At 33.7% G+C, this 15,780-nt stretch overlaps 1 protein-coding gene across 1 annotated transcript in view; it reads right to left on the reverse strand.

Moving 5' to 3' along the window:
• CNTN5 (contactin 5) overlaps positions 1-15,300 on the reverse strand; it is an 867,308-nt gene extending 852,008 nt beyond the window's left edge. The window contains exon 1 of the mRNA XM_046016150.1: positions 15,212-15,300. Within this exon, the coding sequence (XP_045872106.1) occupies positions 15,212-15,266 (55 nt within the window). The 5' untranslated portion in view covers positions 15,267-15,300. The remainder of the gene's footprint in view (positions 1-15,211) is intronic.
• Between the last annotated feature and the right edge of the window lie 480 nt (positions 15,301-15,780).

Below are 15,780 nucleotides of genomic sequence, written 5' to 3' on the forward strand. Positions count from 1 at the left end.
TTTATTTATGCTCTAATCTTTAGTATTTCCTTCTTTCTGCTCTTTTTAGGATTTGCTTGTTCTTCTCTTTCAGGTTCCTTTAGGTATAAGGCTAGGGTTTTTATTTGAGATTTTTCTTGCTTCTTGAGGTAGGCCTGTACTGCTATATACTTCCCTTTTAGAACTACTTTTGCTTCATCTAAAAATTCTTGAACTGTTGTGCTTTCATTTTCATTTGTTTCCATGTACTTTTTGATTTCTTCTTTGATTTCTTGGTTGATCCATTCATTGTTTAGTAGCATGCTTTTAACTTCCATGTATTTGCACTCTTTCTAGATTTTTTTCTTGTGGTTGACTTCTAGTTTCATCCAGTTGTGGTCAGAAAATATGCACTGTATGAGTTCAATCTTCTTAAATTTGTAGAGGTTTATTTTGTGAGCTAATATGTGATCTATTCTGAGAATGTTCCATTTGCACTTGAAACAAATGTGTATTCTACTTTTTAGGATGGAATGTTCTAAATATACCTGCTAAATCCATGTGATTCAGTGTGTCATTCAAAGCCATTATTTCCATGTTGATTTTCTTTTTGTATAATCTGTCTATTGATGTAAGTGTGGCTGTAAAATCCCCTACTATTATTGTATTACTTTTGATTAGTTCTTATGTTTCTTATTAACTGTTCTATGTATTTGGCTGTTCCCATGTTGTGTGCATAAGTCTTACAATTTTACATCTTCTTGTTGGATAGTCCCTTTTATTATTATATGGTGTTTTTAATCTGTTATAGTCTTTTTTTTAAGTCCAGTTTATCCAATGTAAGTATTGTTATCCTGTCTTCTTTTGACATCCATTTTCATGATAAATGTTTCTCCATCCCCTCATTTTCCATCTGCACATCTGTAGGTCTAAAATGAGTCTCTCATAGACAATGGGTCTTGTTTTTGTTTTGTTTTGTTTTTATTTAAAAAAATTTTAAAGATTTTATTTATTTTTTAAAGATATTTTTTATTTATTTGACAGAGAGAGAGAGGTCATAAGTAGGCAGAGAGAGAGGGGAGCAGGCCCCCCGCTGAGCAGAAAGCCCAACACGGGGCTCGATCCCGGGACCCTGGGATCATGACCCCAGCTGAAGGCAGAGGCTTTAACCCACTGAGCCACCGGGGTGCCCCTAAAGATTCTATCTATTTATTAGACAGAGTTCACAAGTAGGCAGAGAGGCAGGCAGAAGTGGGGGGAAGTAGATTCCCTGCTAAGCAGAGAGCCCATTGTGGGGCTCAATCCCAGGACCCTGAGATCATGACCTGAGCCGAAGGCAGAGGTTTAACCCACTGAGACATCCAGGCACCCTGTTTTGTTTTTTAATTCAGTCTGTCACCCTGTGTTATTAGATGGTTTAGTCCATTTATATTCAAGGTAATTATTGATAGATATTTATGTATTGTGTTTTATTACTTGTTCTGTGTTTGTGTTTTTAGTTCTTCTCTGATCTTTTCCTGCTCTCTCATGGTTTGCTGGTTTTCTTTAGTGATATACTTGGACACATTTTTTTTTTTTTGACAGAGAGAAATCACAACTAGGCAGAGAGGCAGGCAGAGAGAGAGGAGGAAGCAGGCTCCCCACGGAGCAGAGAGCCCGATGTGGGGCTCGATCACAGGACCCTGGGATCATGACCTGAGCCGAAGGCAGAGGCTTTAACCCACTGAGCCACCCAGGCGCCCCTACTTGGACACTTTTATCTTTATTCTTTGCATTTCTATTACTGGTTTTTGATTTCTGGTTACCATTCAGATTGTATATAATATCTGCATATGGCAGTCTATATTGAATTGATGGTTATTTAAATCTGAATCTATTTTCTACTCCTCTCCACCTAGGTTTTAGGTATATGATGTCATTAACTACATTATTTTATTTTATTAATGCCTTGATTTATTTTTAAAAATATACTTAGTTTTCATTCTCTCATTTATGGACTTTCCTTTCCTCAAAGAGTGTCCTTTAATATTTCTTGTAGGGTTGTTTTATTAGTAATGAACTCTTAGTTTTGTCTGGGATAGTATCTCTCCTTTCATTGTGGATAGGATATTCTTAACTACAGATTTTCTTACTTTCAGGACTTTGAATATGTTGTGTCATAATATTCCAGAAGGGAATGGCTTGAAGTTTGATGAAAAATCTGCTTATAGGCTTATGGGGTGTCCATTATATAATTTTCTTCTTTATTCTTGCTGCTTTTATTATTTATTTATTTGTTTGTTTGTTTATTCTTCATCATTACTTTTTGTTGTTGTTGTTGTTATTTTAATTAGTATATGGCTTAGTGTGGACCATCCTTAGGTTGATTTTTTTTTCCATTTTATTTATTTTTTCAGCGTAACAGTATTCATTCTTTTTGCACAACACCCAGTGCTCCATGCAAAACGTGCCCTCCCCATTACCCACCACCTGTTCCCCCAACCTCCCACCCCTGACCCTTCAAAACCCTCAGGCTGTTTTTCAGAGTCCATAGTCTCTTATGGTTATAGGTTGATTTTTTTTTGAGAGGGAGTGGATTTCTCTGTCTTCTGTATCTGAATATCTGTTTCATTCACCAGATTAATGAAGTTTTCAGCTATTATTTCTTCAAATAAAATTTCTGTCTCTTTTTGTCTCTTCTTTTTCTGGCATCCCTATTACACAAATGTTGCTTTACATTTGATGGAGTCACTTAGTTCCTTAAGTCAATTCTTGTTTTGCATATTTTTTTCTCCTCATTTGCTCAGCTTAATTTCCATTACTCTGTCTTCCAGTTCATTAATTAATCCCTTTGCTTCCTCTAACCTGTTATTTATTCCATCTAGAAATAATTTTTAATTTCATTTATTGTCTTCTCCATCTCTGATTGGTTATTTTAAACTCATTTTAAGGGTCTAATTGACGTCCTCCACTTTTTTTTTCCCCTCAAGGCTGGTGAGTATATTTATGATTATTATTTTAAATTATCCATTGGGAATATTATTTATCTCCTTTTTGCTCAGGTCTTTTCCTATGGTTTTAACCTATTCTTTCATTTGGGACATATTCTTCACTCTCCTCATTCTGTCTAATTTCTGCATCTGTCTATGTATTGGGAAAGTCAGCTGTGTCTCTTGCTCTTAAAAGTAATGACCTTATGAAGAAGAGGTCTTGCAGTGTCATGTGGTGCAGTATTTCTTGTTCCCTAGGTCTTGGTACTTTTGAGAATATCTCCTATGTGTGTGTGTGCACTTTGCTTTTGTTTCCTGGATGCTTTATCCTTTTGTTCAGTTGTCTATAGAGGTTCTTTTTGCCTGTGTGGGCAGTGTTTAGGCCCCAGTAAGGGTGAGGCATATTTTAACAAGGTGCATCCTGGTCTATTTGTGAAAGGAGACCAGAACCTTGCAATATGTGTGGGCCAGGAGATTCATTGGGGGGGGGGTGCTGATCTTCTGTGGAAATACCCTGCAGAAAGAAAACTGAGGCAAGTATGACTGGGAATGACAGATCTGCAAAGTGCAAGGTGGAGGGGGTCTTGGCATAAGCTGGTTAGGTAGGGAGTTTCAGAGCAATGCTGGTTCCCCACTGGTAACCTTTTTTTTTTTTTTTTTTTTTTTTCCTGTGAGGGATGAGGTAGAAAAATAGTGCCTACCTGCTCTTTTGTTCCTTTAGGAGCCTTCCTTTGATCCATGCCTTCCTGAGACAAGCTCTAACATGAGTGAATAACTAACTCCCACAAGTCCCAAGCATTTTTCATACTGTTGGTTCTATGCAGTATCTGTACAGGTTGCTTACTGTGCTATCTCTCTAAGGGCAGGAATTCACTTTCCTAATGCCCTCCTTGCTCTCCCAGATTTGAGCCCACTAATTTTTAAAATTCTAGGCTTTAGGTCCTGTTTGTTGCAAGAATCCATGAAATTTTGTCCCTCTCACTTTTAAAGACAAATGTTATGGAAATTTGTCTTCTCTGTGCAGGCTCCCTGGGGTGAAGGTTCCTCTGTGCAGAAGCCTGGAGTTTCTTACCTTTTCTACACCTCTAGCTTTTCCTGACTATGGACAGCCATGGTCTATTTCACTCCAAACAGTGTCTTTACCTTTCCTACCTTCTTCAGTGTGGCCTCTTCTCTACCTTTAGCTGTAGAGGTTGTTCTGCCTGTCTTCTGGTCATTTCCTGTGTCATTTGTGCTAATATATTATCTAGTTGTATCCATGAAACTGTGTGATCTTAGGGTCCTTCTACTCTGCCATCCTCCCCTTCCCATCTCCACCTTTAAATAATTAGAAGGAACAATGGAAGGACCTCCCAAATTTGTTTTGAATATATGTCTATGGTAATTATCATGTGATATTCTCATGGGCTGTTAAACATTCTATTTTGTTCTATTTTATTTACCACTTTGAGAATAGATTTTTTTATGTTTTCTCTCAAAAGAGGAAAAGAAATATCTGCCACTCACATTTTAATTAAATTAAAATCATAATATCTGTAACAAGCTACTCTATTGACATAAGTTATAGCTAAATGCTTAGGAGAAACAACATGTCATAACTTCTACTCATTAACCTAGTAAAAACATCTATTTTTTTCTGGATTCTAAGCTTTCTCCAAACATTAAGATTAATCATTTGTAGATCAACAAGACATATACTCACATACACCTTACTTTCCCAAATGTGAAGAATTCATTTAGAGCATACAGTTATGGAATATGAGTACTTAAAGGAATGGGAGGAGGAATGGGCTAGAATCTTTGTAATGTGCCAAAAAATGTAAGCAGGCAGAACTAGAGCTGTCTGTGCAATATACTAGTGCATTTCCCTCTGCTTTAATGCTCTTTTCTTTTCTCCCCACCTATTCAAACACAGCCACTTAATCCTAGTATTTCCCTTGAAGTTGTTGATGCAAATTGCTTAATAAATATGCCAGAAGAGAGTCCAACAAAGATCTCTGATGATACTATGACTAATATAAGGTATGTTCTATACAATAGACTCTTGGCATTTTTTTCTACCTCTGCATAGTTCAATATTTGTTTAGCAGTCCAAATATCTGTAACCAGGCTTTGGAAACTTCAGAGCCATCTGAGTCTGTTCTTCCCCCAAAGAAAGAAGCAACCTCTTCCCTGAGGCCAGATATAAACATCTGTAACCTCTGACGACTATGTGCGCTTGCATTTTTTTCTGGTTTATCCAGACCATTCAGGACATTTTCTGACTTAAAGTAGCATTCAGTATATTTTTATTAAAGGAATAATACCTATGAAATGCTGCCAGAAGCTTTATATGTTAATAAGGAGAGAACATCCAAATATATGTAATGAGGTTATGAAAGGCATTGAGAAGTTTTATTTTTCTCCAATTACTGCCTTTAAACTTCTCCTGCTAGATTTCCCTTCTGCCCTGGATGACATTCTCAGTGGATTCCCAGCTATCTGTACACTTCAAGTTATGGAACAAAGTTTTGTTGTTGTTGTTGTTGGTTTTTATTTTGTTTTGTTTTGTTTTGTTTTTGGCTATTGGGATGAATTTTTAGAATACTAATATATCCAACTCTGACCTAAATTTCAGTCTCTCAACCTTCTTTTCTTTAGATTATGTTTACCCTATGGTTAGGGAAACCGTGCTAGAGGAAATAGGTATTGTTTTCTTTCCCTTCCTATTATTGATGAATACTTGAATGCTGTTGAAAAGATAAAGGCCAAAAGTTTTACTTGGTCTAACTGACTGGCACTGTTGTAATTTGACAAGGCTCTCTGCATAGCAGACTCCCAAATGTTGATTCTGTATTGGGTTGCACATGGTGGTTCTTTGGAGGCTCCTTACAATCCATCATACTGCCCCGTTTCTACTCTCTGACTGATAGATTATGTTTGTATCTTCCTCCCAGTACTAGCCCCTAGGAGTCTACCTTCCCACCCCCCACAGCTTATCTCTTCTGTTAAGTTTCATTGGCTAGAGTTCATCAAGATGACTCAAGCATGGCTAATTCTGCAGGATTAACTTCTGTCCCACAGAAAGTTCATGAATCTTTGTTTGTCCCAAATGCTGGGACTTAGTGTATTCTCTGTGACCTTTAAAATTCATTTGGCCTTCAAGGATAACTCTTTTCCACCTCATGAATTAAAAAGAAGGAGTTAATTTCTATGCCCTTATACTACCATGTCATCCACACTCATACGGAAAGCATGCAAGGTTTTTCTGAGATTTTTCTAACGTGTTCTGCCCCATTGTTTTCTCTATAATGGACATACTTCTCACTCACTGAATTTCTGTAGCTTAGGAAGCATAGAAGTGAGAGGTGTATTTTCTTCCTGTAGACAGTCCAGTTACCAGAAGGGGTTCTTCTGGACTGTCTTTGTTTGACTTGAGGAAGTATCTTCTTTCTTTCCCCTTAGTGATGGAAAATGAAGGCTCAGTTCACTTCCATCAGCTTTATATAGTGTGAGGACTTAATTTAATTTTTTTTACTATTCTCGATTTTCTTTAAATTTTTAATTGATTATTTGGAATGGACCATATTTGACATGTTAATTTGATTATTTAACTTAATTTGTTTTAATTTAAATTCCAGCAGAGTTAACATACATTGACATCTTTTAGTAAATGACACATGGGCATGTGTAGCACCATTCTTTCAAATATGAGAATACTGAGTATTTATTGTTCTCAACTTATGGCTTTAGTAAAAGTTGTGAACTAACTGGAAAACTGTTAGAATATGGAAGATAATTTAAAATAATATAGTTTAAGCCACTGTGTTACAAAGAAGACTATAACTTCTCCAAAGTCCTAAAATCCATGGCAAAGTTGAATTTAATGCACAATAGTAATCCTAGGTTATTTTCCTGAAGTGCACTATTTTTCTTTCCGAGAGGAATCATTTCTCAAAGCTTATTAAGAAACTATATCTAAAACAATGTTCTGATCAGGCAGAATAACTTAACAGAAAAGAATCATCTGAAAAAAACACTTTATATGATTAAAGGCCTGATGGTCTATTTTATTACTTAACAAAATAAGTTTCCTTAGATGGAATTAAAAAACATATTAGGTTCTTGTCACTTTATGCTCAACAATGGAAAAAAAAAAAGATTCCAGTTTATTACTTTTTTCTTCTGAATCCATTACATTATATTTGATAATAACAACTGTTTATTTCTTGAATTCACTATCCACCATATTTCATCATCTTTAATTTCAAACTAATCTACTTTTTTGGTCTTTATTTCTACTGATGGCTCCACTTTACTCTCACATACTGGCTCAAAACAACAACAAAAAAAACATCTTTTACTCTTTCCTCTCCTTTCCTTCTCATCAAATAAGTGTCAATTCCACTGGATGTGTCTATATATTGTTTTTGGCCTCTAAACCATGATTTCGATTTTCAGTTTTCCTACCTGCAACTATTCATCTTTCTCTCATTTGGTAATCCTCTATTGTTAAACTTCCTCTGTTACTAAAATATGATAAAAATAAAATAGAAAATGCATAGCTACTTTCTTAAAGTCCAGCTTACAGAATCATAGATCTAACAGGGGAAAAGCACTTATCTCACCTGATTGAACAAGCTTTTGATGCTAAAATTGTCTTTACATAATGATCATTTAGCTCATACTTGAACTCTACAGAGAACGGACAGATTCTCTCGAGACAGAGTTAATTCTACCAGTGCACAACTCTGGCTTCTTAGAATGATCTTCATTTTAAATTAATTATACTTCTCACTTTTTGTTACTTTGACTGATTTGTCCCTTTGGAGATTTTAGAATAAATCTAGGCTGCTCACATATGACAAACTTTCAGCTACTTAAAGATAGAAGCTGTATGTAGTATTACCTTTGGGATTCTGACTTTTGAGCCAAGATTCCTTGCTATGTGACAATTCTTTCTTGCTATGAGAAATAATAGGCTGATGTACCTCACTAAGAGATCAGGATACTAAAAAATGATATTTCTATATGATAGTTAAGAAAAAGTTTATTTTTTTGAAAAATATTTTTAAGATTTTATTTATCTGTTTGACAGAGAAATAGAGAGGGAGCACAAGTAGGCAGAGCAGCAGGCAGAGGGAGAGGGAGAAGCAGGCTCTCCACTGAGCAGGAAACCCAATGCAGGACTCAATCCCAGGCCCTTGGGATCATGACGCAAGCTGAAGGCAGACGCTTAACTGACTGAACCACCCAGGTGCCCCCTTTTTCAAAATCTTTGTATTTTGTTTTATTCCATGAACTATTATAGTTGCTTATCATTAGGCAATATACAGAGGCCTGATCTCAATGTCCTAAATAAAGAAGACAATCTGTGAATCAGGATATAAAATAGGCAGGTAAAATCGCCTTAAAAAGTATGAGAAGACTATATTCCCAGAGTCCAAAAACAAAAAGCCTTTTTGTCTGACCCCTAAGATATTTGTATATTGGAGTTCTGAATATATTTTACTCATTGTCTTAAAAAAAAGCAAAAGATAATTGTTTCAGGAAAGACCTTGCAAGAAGAAGGAGGTCTTCCCTGAATCTTACTTCAAAATTTCCTTAAATATTAAATATTATTATTTAATATTATTATTAGCTCTAATATTTAATTTAATCCTCGTTCCTTTAGTTCCTTTTATCATTTTCATTATAATATGGTTTCAAATTTTTCCTTATCAGTTTGCTTTCCCTCTAGTAAATTCATTCTTGTTTATCTATGTTTCTATTATATGACTGAGCTAGCAACTGAATATAATACCACAGTCATTGTTAGCATGATAGATGCAAAGTAGATCTAACCTCTCCCTTGTTCTCGACATTGTTAATACAGCTAAGGATAATACTAGTTTTTTGGTTTGTTTGTTTGTTTTGGTAGACACATAACACTGCTGACTCACATTCAAATAAATAATTACTCATTGAATACCTGTTGTCATCTTCTCTCTTATAGCCTTTTTTTTTTTTTTTTTGAGAGAGAGAGTAAGAGAAGGAGAGAAGTGGGGGAGAAGCCAGAGGGAGAGGGAGAGAGAGACTCCAAAGCAGGCTTCACACCCAGAGTGGAACCCAATGTGAGAGTCCGTCTCACAACCCAAAGATTATGACCTGAATCAAAATCAAGAACCACATGCTTAACTGACAAAAATACCAAGGCACCCCATGTAGACTTTTGAAATAGCAGCTCATTCTTCCAGCTTACATTTTGCCCAAGCTCTACAATCTATTTTCTATAAAGCATTTAGCATGATCTCTTAACATGTTATCAAGTTACATCTCTGCTTAAAACATGATCAAGCCATTGCCTATTTACTAATTTCACTCTTTATGACTCTTCTTGTCATACACTCTCTTTATCCATAAAGGTTCTTCTGTCTTCTATATTGGTTCTTCTTCAAACACAGAAAGTGCTTCCCTGTGAGGGTTTTGACATTTGCCTCCCTCAGCTGCTGAAACACTTTCTCTTGGATATTCGCATGGCTTGCTTTTTTCACATTCATTAGGTGTTTCCTTAGAGACCATTTCCAAGTGATATTTCTTGCCATCTTATGTAAAGCAACGACTTGCTACCCCAGCACCACACACATCACTCTTTAATTTACTCTTCTTAATTTCTTTATGGGAATTATCCCTGCAGACCTTGCATTATTTAGTTTCTTACTAAATTGCCTATTTTTTCTCCTAGTATGTGAGTTCCTCAAGGATACAAGTTTTGTCTGTCTTGTTCACTGCTGTATCCTTAGTGACTAGAATGATACATAATAAGCATTAAATTAATAATTGTTAAATTAGCAGATAAATGATTTGGGATAACAGATATTTGGAGTTTATTGGGCCACTGGGACTGGCCTTTTTTTTTTTTTCCATTTTATTTATTTTTTCAGCGTAACAGTATTCATTCTTTTTGCACAACACCCAGTGCTCCATGCAAAACGTGCCCTCCCCATTACCCACCACCTGTTCCCCCAACCTCCCACCCTTGACCCTTCAAAACCCTCAGGTTGCCCCAACCTCCCACCCGTGACCCTTCATGGGACTGGCCTTTTATCTCTGTACTTTCTATCTGTAATACAAAACATCTTTGACAAATTACTTATGCTATGCCCACTTGGAACTTTTTAACCATACCTATGATATTTTTTAGAAGAAAAACTGAATCATAAGTGAAACAAATGTTCTACCTTGAGTTCTACTGAATCCTTTAGAAAAAGCCATCAAACAAGCAAAAACCAGCCCATTCCTTCAGGATTAAGGGTCCGGGGGGAAGTTGAAATAGTTTTTGCTCAATTTAGGCATTAGACAAAAATATCTCTAGGACAGCAAAGACATTATCAGTTAATGCATCTCTCTGAGTTATTATAGAAGAACATGTAGAGAGGCATACAAGTCAGGTGTCCTCTTGGATATCTTTAGAACATCCTAAGCAAGATCTGTCAGACCTATATGCTGTGTGAAAATGTGTAGCATGAGACCTCAGATGCCTGATCAAAGACACTGGTGATTCAAAGATTTTACTTTTTTTTTTTCCTTTATCCCCTTTACATTTCCTTTTTTCTTCTTTCTTTTCTTTTCCTTTCCTTCCTGCCTTCCTTCCTTCTTTCCTCCTTCCCTCCCCTCCATCTTTCTTTTTCTTTCTTTCCCTTCCTTTCTTCCTTCTCATATTTCCTTCTTTATTTCTTTCTTCCTTTCTTTCTCTCCTCTTTATCTTTATTTCTTTTTCCCTTTCTGCATATTTTCACAATCTCCTGAACTAAACTAAGATAATTGCTTCTTCTTTAACCCCAGACTACAAGATATCCAAAAATACCTCAATTTAGTCCATGGTATTAAAAGATACAAAGATGATCAGATTGGAAAATCCAAAATTATTCACCATTTTTGGAAGTTTTCTGACCAGAAATTTCTATAAACAGAAACATAGCTTATGCCTCTCTTCACAGGACAATCAAACAAGTAATTAATTATTCCTTTCATTTATTTAAGTGTTTTCATTTTTTTTCATTTTATTTATTTTTTCAGCGTAACAGTATTCATTCTTTTTCCTTTCATTTATTTAAAAATGAGTACCCATGCTTTAGAAAGCATTATTCTAAGTCTTTTGCAGGAAACATTAAATAAGGTACACTTTGCCTGTTTTTATAGAGCAAGATAATCCTGTTTCCTTTATATAAGGATATAAAAATTATAATTATAAATATGAAAATACTAAAAAGGTAAATATCATCACTTAAAACCATATTTATCCCTGATCTGGCCCATTTGGATGGTTCTGCCGAAGCACAGACACCTTCATATATACATCACATAATAACCAAGTAACAAGTTCTCTGATGAATTTTTGCTAAACCTACAGTGAGAATTAGAATGGAAAACATTTTTTCCAAATGTTAGAAAAAATATCTTGGTTAATAGATGTATCAAATAAATATCACCAGATATAGTAATCTACAGTTTCAAGAAATATGCAGTTGACTTGGTTGGTTGTTATTTTCCCAAATAGCTAAAATAAACATAACCCTTTTTTAATCTCACAATTAGTTAGATATGATTTATTTTACACATGATGTATTTTAAATATTTGAATCCTGATAAGCCTATACATTTTATTTCAACTCAAGGAGAACAGATTTTTTTTTTTTCTGTATTTCTCTGCAACTCAGTTGTGTCCAGCTTGTTTGGGTTCTTATGAATATAACTACCTTACATTTTATAGGTAGAATAGACTTGTATTGAATTAATGAGACATAGAAAACATAGCTGTTTTCTTGCTGATAATTTTTTTAAATTACTAAATAGAGGCAGCTCCTCAGAGGTTCTATCTAAGCAATAAAACAATCTTCACCATAAGTAGATGTATTTTACTGTTTTATTATTGTAGTAGAAATGTATCTGTGCTTAACAAATGGTATCGTGAACATCTGTTCAAAATTTTTTGTGGACAGTTGATACAGTATGAATTTTCTGAGCATTATTTTACAATATCAGAAAGAACTACTGTTTCTGGTTAATATTTTAGCAACAAATATTTATAAGTTTTGAAAATAATAATTTCAACAAGAGTCCAGTTGAATTAGCATGAGATAACTTTCACAACATTTCTAGATTATACAACATTTTGATGTATTTTGTTTGCTTACACCTTAACCAATAATTATGTGGAAAACTTTTAAATATTTCTCATGTAGGCAAAATAACATTCATCTGACCTAATAAACTAGTTAATTTTCTCTTTACTCTCCAAAACACTGAGAACACATATTTATTCTCATATCTCAGGGATGTTGAATCTGGCTCTCTTCAGCTCATGGTTTCCTTTTTATATCACTCTAGGAATTGCTGATAATTATAGATATTTCTTAACATTTTCTCTGCCTTTAAGATAAAAATAAAACTAAATTCAGGTACCCTCCTCCAAAACCCCACCTCCACTAATAAGGAGAAATTAAATTGTCTTTTGATTAATTACATGTCTAATACAACCAGTGCACAGCCAATAGGAGTCAAACTCGGTTTTTGTTTTTGTTTTTGTTTTTGTACTGAGGTAACCTTTATTATCATCATGACTTCCTGGGGGACAAATACAGTGTGTACATATGTAATTTCAAAATGATCACAAAGGAGCCACATAATCCATTTCTCTTTCTCAACTGCAGTAGTCCAGTCAGACTTAATATTATCAGGCACCTGTTTCCTGTAACACTTTTCTTTTCATTTCCTTTTAAAGTTGTTAGGAAACCCTACTTGTCAGTGACAAAGTTCTGTGCTATTAACTCACTGCCACCAAGAAGAAGGGCAGTATTTGCATAAGCTTATCCATGACAGACATTCTCTGTTCGATAGTATATCATCTTCTTGGCAAAAAGAACAAACCTGTCCAATAAAATGAATTTAACTCAATGAAGAAGAATGAGATGAAAGTGTTGAGAAAAATGCATGGTTTTTTGGTTGTTTTAAAGCAAGATCACTATATAAGCTATAAATGTTTCATTGTTTTTAATAGCCAGTTTCCAGATGTAGGGTTGTATAAGAATTCTATATTTCTTAATAAAACACACCCAAGATAATCTATTCATTAAAAAAAAAAGAATAAGTAAAACAAAGAAAGAATACAGTCTTGAACTTCTCATTTTTTGATCAATTTTGTTGGTTCAAATAATAGTAACAATATAAAATATGTGCATGACCCATAGCTTAATTACCCTTATTTTCTGTAATGGTAATTGGGTTACTATGCCAGGTAGGTCTTATAATGTGACACTTATAAACAAATAAAAAGCAATGACTGAGAAAACCTAAAGAATAAAAATCAAATAATAAAATAGCAAATATTCAATGCAAGTATCACCAACTAACAAAAGCATAAAAGCTACATTTCCAAATTAAAAGTGAGACAATTTTTTGAGTATAATTATCCTTGATAATTGATCCTTAAAGTATCTAATCACTTTTTAAACAAATCTCTACAGAAGAAAAGAATCTGTTTTAAAAATAACACACATTTAGATGTCTTATATTGAGTACAGATAATTAAAAATAAATCTCATACAAAATGAGAAATGTCCTTTGTTTTCGACTTTTTTGGGAATTGTTTATAATATTTAAATAGTAATGTACCTTCAGACAGCATCGATACTCCTACCTTACAATGTTTCATTTTATTCTGTGGAGACAGCAGCCCATGATTACCTTATGAATTGGAATCTAGTGATTGTGGACCCCACCTCAGACTGAATATTTTCATGTTTCAACAACAAGAGTAGCTACCTCATATGAAGTGACTATCTAGGAGGATAATGTGCCAGTACAAGAAAATAAGTCTTTGGAGTGATATTATAAATCACCATTCTCCCTCTATCATTGTCAGATAAATAAACAAAAGCAGTAGACTCCAGTTAAATTTAAATGTCGGATAAAATTAAATATTGCATGGAACATTCTAGAACTAAAATAATTATTTGTTGTTTATTTGAAATTCAAGCTTAACTGGGCATCCTGTATTTCATCTTGCAAACCTACTTCTATTCCTTTCAATTAGTTCAATTTGGGGAAGAGGGCATTGAGACAGTAAAAGAGAAAGAAATGATCACTGGGGAAGATACTACTACTATACAGAAAGAAAAACAGGATAAAATATTTGAAGATTCTTTACTTCTTCTTAAAACAACCATAATATTGATAGACCATGGTTTTCATTTAACTTTTTAATGCCTCTTGCTCGTGTTTTCTTACTTTTTCATGTTTTCACAGATGTGTATACCAACATTTTCTACAAGTTTCATCTTACCTTTCCTGTATCTTCTTAAACCTGTTTTTTTTTCACATTAGCAATTGTACATAAAATAATATTAAATTAAGAATTGTTTTATTTGTTTTTGCAGTTAGTTACTAGTATTTCAACAAAAAAGAGGTTTTGCTATATCTTCTGAAAGCATTCAAATACATGTAAATATGTTAGTTATTACATTTAAACATATAGTGTGCATTTATAACTGAAATAACAAATTAATCTAAGTTGAGGATTACCTCTCTACTTTAAAGAAGATTCATCCATCATAAATAGTTGAAGTTACAGTAATAGCAATTAATAAAGCAACATAGCTATTGAGTTGAATCAAATCAAGCTATAAATGTTACAAGTGTAAACATTTAAATTATTATTACAATTTAATTTCTAGACATTCTTAAATTAAAAAAAAACTTGTGGTATATTAATTTTTAGTATTATAATAGTATTACTCCAAAGAAGATAAACTACTTTTACAGAGTAAAAGATAACATTTTAGATCCAAGATATAGAACAATAAGATAGATCAAATCAAAGTTAGAAAAGCCAAGACAACCAGACAAATTCATTGTGTTGGAAATGCCTTTAAATGATTGTGTGTGTGAGTATAATGATTCCAGCATGATTCTGTCTTTATATGATAAAATTTAGTATTGTAGTGAGACATTTTTATAATTATTTGAGGTAAATGATAAATATATTACCAAATCTTCTAAAGGCTAATAATGGTTTATATTGTAAATGAAAGTCAATGAGGTGGGATGGATACTCATTTTATTAACATTCAAATAGTGTTTTCCTAGGTACCTTATTATATTGAATTGTATATGACTTTTTGCTTTTAACAAAATTTAAGAATTTTTTTCTTTCTTTTGTTGAAAAGTATGACTTCTGATATAAATTTAAATGAACACCTGAGGATATTTTGTAATGAAGACTTTAATATATTTTTGTTATTTCATATGTACAGTAAAATTCTTACCTGAAAGACATCCAGCTACTGACAGAAGCAGAATTAGTTTCCAAGAGGAAGCCATCCTTGGTTACCAGGATATCTTTTGTCTCCGTGTGTTTAGCAGCTCTGATGTTTTTTCTTTAAAGAATGCCCTATGGGCATAAATAACAGTTTTCAAAAACTGAGAAAACAAAAAAAGTAGACAAACATAAACCAACTCAAAAATATCACAGTAAAATAATAAATACATTTTATTGCAAAGGTCAGATTAATGTATACTTGGGTATTGACAACATTGAAATAATTCCATAAAAATTAATCTAATGCATGACAGGAAAACTTCAGAGAAGTGATTAACTTTTTTTAACACATTTATTTATATTAAGTACTCCTTTACATAAAATAAAAACATCAGGCTTTAATGGGGATGATTTTTCCTCACAGGGAAATAACCGTATGTATTACATTAGACAACTTATTGGACTAGTTACATTAATATATACTCCTCTAGTCTAGAACATAACTAACGATCAGTTAGCCAAGTGATTTTACACATTGTGCTGTAGCTCATCTAAACCTCCACAGGAAATTTCCTC

The sequence above is a fragment of the Meles meles genome, chromosome 8, assembly GCF_922984935.1.
Source record: "Meles meles chromosome 8, mMelMel3.1 paternal haplotype, whole genome shotgun sequence".
Lineage (NCBI taxonomy): Eukaryota > Metazoa > Chordata > Mammalia > Carnivora > Mustelidae > Meles > Meles meles.